The 5812-nt window shown below is 45.7% G+C and overlaps 1 protein-coding gene across 5 annotated transcripts in view; it reads right to left on the minus strand.

Moving 5' to 3' along the window:
- The window catches only part of LOC119338344 (probable LL-diaminopimelate aminotransferase, chloroplastic), a 4697-nt gene extending 3290 nt beyond the window's left edge, over positions 1–1407 (minus strand). The window contains exons 1-5 of one of the 5 annotated variants that reach the window (XM_037610640.1): positions 1321–1407; positions 706–885; positions 544–623; positions 376–443; positions 162–278 (exon numbers count right to left, since the gene is read on the minus strand). In XM_037610640.1, coding sequence (XP_037466537.1) covers positions 162–278; positions 376–443; positions 544–623; positions 706–785 — 345 coding nt within the window. In that variant the 5' untranslated portion in view covers positions 786–885; positions 1321–1407. The other 4 variants (XM_037610639.1, XM_037610638.1, XM_037610636.1 and 1 more) reach the window with 4 other exon arrangements.
- Between the last annotated feature and the right edge of the window lie 4405 nt (positions 1408–5812).

Raw genomic sequence — 5812 nt, forward strand, 5'->3', positions numbered from 1 at the left:
ACACACACACGCACACACAAAAGAATGAGCATGTGCGCCATGCATTACATCTACAAACATGTTTCAAATAAATGAGCTTTTGTCTTCATTTTTCTTACTTCCTGAGATCAGCCAAGGTCTAAAAGTAACACAATAGCGATTTCTTATGAATGATGAGATACCTCTGCCATGGCATTTGTTATGACCTCCGGAATGGGTTCGCTAGTGTCACCTACTCCCAGGCTTATAATTTTTGCGTCAGGATACTTCAGAAGATGAGCTGCTCTTCTTCTGGCAACCTGAATGAAGTTGAGAGAATACCACTATCAAAACCCAAATCTATAATACGATAGCATCAACAAGAACAAAAATCAAAGAACGACGGCACAATTATACCTCAGGGAACAGATAGCCTGCTTGGAGCTTGGCTATGTTCGCATTCCGTGAAACCTTCGTTGTGTAAGCTTCATCAGAAAGCATAATCTTTTATTAAACTACTACTAGTAGGTTGAAATTTGAAAGCATTAGAAGCAGGGTGTTGGAGAGAGAGGACAGTACAAGTACCGGCGGCCGGAGAGCTGCTGACACAGCGTACATTAACGGGCTGCCTTCTCGTCAGCCAAAGGTTGCTCGACTTCGATGCCCTGCAAAGCATGTTACCAGTCATCAGAATAACTCATTGAACTACCGAAGCGCGCAGTACGGTACCTGAGAGAGAAGGAAGACCACGAAAGGAAGGGCATGGCAGTGGCTTTGGTGGCGGGTGAGGTGGTAGTTCCCGTCATCATCGGCGGCAGTGAGTCCATGAGGAGGGAGAATCAGTACCAGCTTAGCCCTCCGGACGGGGGAGTTAGGAGAGCACTCAGATTGGCCGAGCTGTGTCGGGTCGGATAGTCCACCACCTCACTTAAATATAACATATAAATAACACATTTGAGCACTTAAATATAACATTCCAGCAATAAATGTTTGAAGAAAATACATGGCAGGCTCGCCAACGCACTAACAAATAAACAAACTACACAGCGTATGATCAATGGTAAACAATGCAATGCATGTCTGAAATAAGTTACAAATGCTATGCAAATGTTTAACCTCCATTGTGCACTTATCTTCCTCAAATTTATCCATTGCAAGCAACGCAAATATGCAATGCATCTCCGAAATAAATTCACAAGCATCCAGTTTATCCACAACATTCATGAAAAGCATCGAATCTGGCTAGAGCAGAGACAGAACTGAAGCAACCCGGCTGGAACCGAAGCAATCGCGTTTGTCCACTGCCATGTACAAATTTGATAGAGAGGGGGGAGAGGAGAGGGGAGGGGATCGGATTCCTACCTGGTCGCCGCCCTGATGGACTAGACGGAGAACGGGGCGGGGGAAAATGGGACGAGTCAGAGGTAGGACGGCGGCGGAGAAGATGGGGAGGACGGGCGCCCGTATGTCTCGCGTTACGCGAGATGAGGGCAGCCTCTCGCGTCGCCGAGCTATACATGGGCCGCGCCCCAGCCGCGCGGGAAGTTCCAGCCACGTTTTTTTCGTTTTTTTCTTTCTGTTCTCTGTTTTATGTTTTCCTTCTTTGCTTTTTATGTTTACTTTTTGTTATACTTCAAAATATTTTAAATAAATGTATTAGAAAAAACACTTTATAAAAACATTTGAAAATCTTGAACTAGAATTTAAAAAATGTTGAACAAGTATTTAAAAATGATGAATTTTTTAAAAAATGTTGAAACAAGTATTTAAAAATGTTGAAAAAGTATTAAAAATGTTGAACAAGTATTTAGAAAATGTTAAATGATTATTTGAAAATTCTGAATAAGTATTAAAATGTTGAACAAGTATTTGAAAAATATTAAATAAAAATTGTTGAACGAGTGTTTGAAAAATGTTGAAGAAGTATTTGAAAAATGTTGAATCTCTACTACCTAAAAGAAATGTAGTGCTCCGTTTCCCCTCTTACGTTCGCCCCTCTTCGTCCAACCTCTCGTACGACCCCCTCCACTCCGTAGCGATTTTCTTTTCTCCCTCCAATGGTTTTCTCCCTCCCGGTTTTATTCTCACCTGGCCGGACAAACTGATTCTTTTTTTGGTAAACGTGTAATTCACATAAGGTAACCAAATGCAATCAATTCATGCATGGAAATTAATTCATTCATGGCGGTCATCAATCTCCTTCCTTCTTTCAATCAAACGGTGATCAATCTCTCCTTCCTTCTTTCAATGGAGTCTGGCCGCCGCCACATGCTCCCCCATCTGGCAAAACGACAGGAGGTCACGCGCTCCCCTTCCACGACCTCTTACTAGCGACGCCCCAAGGTCACCGTTATGCGACATCGAGGGATTTGTCACTGCTGCCCGGAGCTACTTAGCCCTTGGCGTAAAGGAGGCGGTGGGCGAGAGATCATGTGCTCCCGGGGCTGTCGTTGTTGGGATCGTCTCGTCAGGTAGACACGGAGTCAATGGGGCCGCTGGCCACGCCCCGTCCTTCTCCCTCTCCCTTCCAGTTCATGCTTCTTTAACTCCTCCCCCAGTCTTGAGGTCAATCTCATGAGGGACTCCTGATTCCTGAACATATATGTTGCTTGTTGTGTTGCAGCCTGCGGGTCGTTGAGGTCGGGTGTGGCAACTCACGATGCGGCGAGGAGCTAATGCGGCACCGACATCACCTGCATCAACCTCTGCCTGAACAACATCCAACTTATTTTCACTTGGGAATAGGTGCTGCTTAGTGCCGATGCCATTTGAATTTAAGCAATTGCATCCTAACCATTTCCAGGTTCTTCTACACATGTCACTATCCCCGCAACAAGTGACAACTCCGTAACGAGCATCGCTGAGAAAAGAAACTAGGAGATACGATGTCAAGCAAAAATGTAAGGGCATATTTTATTCCATGTAGTTTTGGTGATTGATGACAATGCTTTTGCGGACTAATCGTGTGCTTTGAGCATTTCAGATGTTTAGGCACAAGATGCCCCTCGAAGCCTAGTGAAGACGACGTTTCTCTATGTTTCTTTTCGGTGGATTCGAGTCGTAGGAAAGTCGTACTATTAAGAGGGGGTCCGCTTTGGAAAGGTTAGGGTGGAATCATCATGTACACGTCTGTTCCTTTGCACCACCTTTCCTTTGCATCTTTGGAGCACCGACCGTTTATCCGTATCTTTGCAAAATGAAGGCCTCCTAGTGTTATTGAGTTGTGGCATGCGGTAGTACTGCTCAAGGGAGCAGTAGTACCGCAGAGGCCCATGATAGTACCGGCCGGCCGTGCGGTAGTACCGCAGGTCCTTGCGGTAGTACCGCTCCGCGGGCGCAGTAGTACCGTGGCCTCTGGCTCAGCACAACAACACGAGCGGAAGTAGGGGCGGATGTAATTTTTTACATCTGCGCCCTACGCGGTAGTACCGCTCCCTGTATGCGGTAGTACAGTGTCGGATTTTTGCACAGATCGAAACTCAGCGGAAGTAGCTAGGGATGTATTTTTCTTCGTCCGTGCCTTCCTAGCCCAGACCAACCCTGCCTTGCGGTAGTACCACAAAGGCAAGCGGTAGTACCGCTCCGGCGGTTCTACCGCTCCTTGCTTCAATGCAACGGGGCTGGTCTGGCTCCTGCCGCGCAAGCGCTAGTACCGCGGTGCCGCGCGGTAGTACCGCATGTCTGGTGCTGTAGTATCGCATGTCGCGGGCCGGATAAGTGGATAACGGTTGGATTTGTCCCTTCATTATAAAAGGGGAGTCTTATTCTCCAAGTTGACTACCTTTTCCATCCCTAAGCTCCATTGTTGCTCTACGCTCCATTTTCGCCGATCTCTTTTCCTAGCCAATCAAACTTGTTGATTCTCTAGGGATTGGTTGAGAAGGCATCGATCTACATTTCCACCAAGAGAAATTTGATTCCCCACTAATCCCTTGCGGATCTTGTTACTCTTGGGTGTTTGAGCACCCTAGATGGTTCAGGTCATCACGGAGCCATAGTCCATTGTGGTGAAGCTTCATGGTGTCGTTGGGAGCCTCCAATTAAGTTGTGGACATTGACCCAACCTTGTTTGTAAAGAATCGGTCGCCGCCTCCAAGGGTACCAATAGTGGAATCACGGCATCTCGCATTGTGTGAGGGCGTGAGGAGAATAAGGTGTCCCTAGTGGCTTGTTGGGGAGCATTGAGCCTCCACACTGCTCCAACGGAGACGTACTTCCCCTTAAAGGGAAGGAACTTCAGTAACACATCCTCGTCTCCATCGGTTCCACTTTTGGTTATCTCTCACCTTTACTTGTGCAAGCTATATTGTGTTATATCCTGATAACCCACAAGTATAGGGGATCGCAATAGTTTTCGAGGGTAGAGTATTCAACCCAAATTTATTGATTCGACACAAGGGGAGCCAAAGAATATTCTGAAGTATTAGCAGTTGAGTTGTCAATTCAACCACACCTGGATAACTTAATATCTGCAGCAAAGTATTTAGTAGCAAAGTAGTATGGAAGTAACGGTAACACTGCAAAAGTAACAGTAGCAGTTTTGTAGTAATTGTAACAGTGGCAACGGTAAAGTAACTAAGCAAAGATCAATATGTGAAAAGCTCGTAGGCATTGGATCAGTGATGGATAATTATGTCGGATGCGATTCCTCATGCAATAGTTATAACATAGGGTGACACAGAACTAGATCCAATTCATCAATGTAATGTAGTCATGTATTCCAAATATAGTCATACGTGCTTATGGAAAAGAACTTGCATGACATCTTTTGTCCTACCCTCCCGTGGCAGCGGGGTCCTATTGGAAACTAAGGGATATTAAGGCCTCCTTTTAATAGAGTACCGGACCAAAGCATTAACACTTGGTGAATACATGAACTCCTCAAACTACGGTCATCACCGGGAGAGGTCCCGATTATTGTCACTTCGGGGTTGCCGGATCATAACACATAGTAGGTGACCGATGAAAACATAATAGGTTCAGATCTGAAATCATAGCACTCGGGCCCTAGTGACAAGCATTAAGAATAGCAAAGTCATAGCAACATCAATCTCAGAACATAATGGATACTAGGGATCAAACCCTAACAAAACTAACTTGATTACATGGTAAATCTCATCCAACCCATCACCGTCCAGCAAGTCTACGATGGAATTACTCACGCACGGCGGTGAGCATCATGAAATTGGTGATGGAGGATGGTTGATGATGAAGACGGCGATGGGTTCCCCTCTCCGGAGCCCCGGAGGACTCCAGATCAGCCCTTTCGAGAGAGATTAGGGCTTGGCGGCGGCTCCGTATCGTAAAACACGATGAATCCTTCTCTCCGATTTTTTCTCCCTGAACGTGAATATATAGAGTTGGAGTTGAGGTCGGTGGAGCACCAGGGGGCGCGCCCAGGGGGGTAGGGTGCGCCCCCACCCTCGTGGACAGGGTGTGGCCCCCTGGCCTTGATTCTTTTGCCAGTATTTTTTATTAATTCCAAAAATATTGTCCGTGGAGTTTCAGGTCATTCCGAGAACTTTTATTTCTGCACAAAAATAACACCATGGCAATTCTGCTGAAAACAGTGTCAGTCCGGGTTAGTTCCATTCAAATCATGCAAGTTAGAGTCCAAAACAAGGGCAAAAGTGTTTGGAAAAGTAGATACGATGGAGACGTATCAACTCCCCACTACAAAAAAATACACTTCTGTGATGATACGTGTTTGTCACAGTAGGTCGCGTTTTTTGTCATGCATGTACATCCATGACAAATTTATGACAGAATCAAGATAGTCATACCTGTGCTGTCGTAGAAGTGTTCCATGACATTACCAAAATTATCATCACGGAAGTGTCCACATCCATGATGA

This window comes from Triticum dicoccoides, chromosome 7B, assembly GCF_002162155.2.
Source record: "Triticum dicoccoides isolate Atlit2015 ecotype Zavitan chromosome 7B, WEW_v2.0, whole genome shotgun sequence".
NCBI lineage: Eukaryota > Viridiplantae > Streptophyta > Magnoliopsida > Poales > Poaceae > Triticum > Triticum dicoccoides.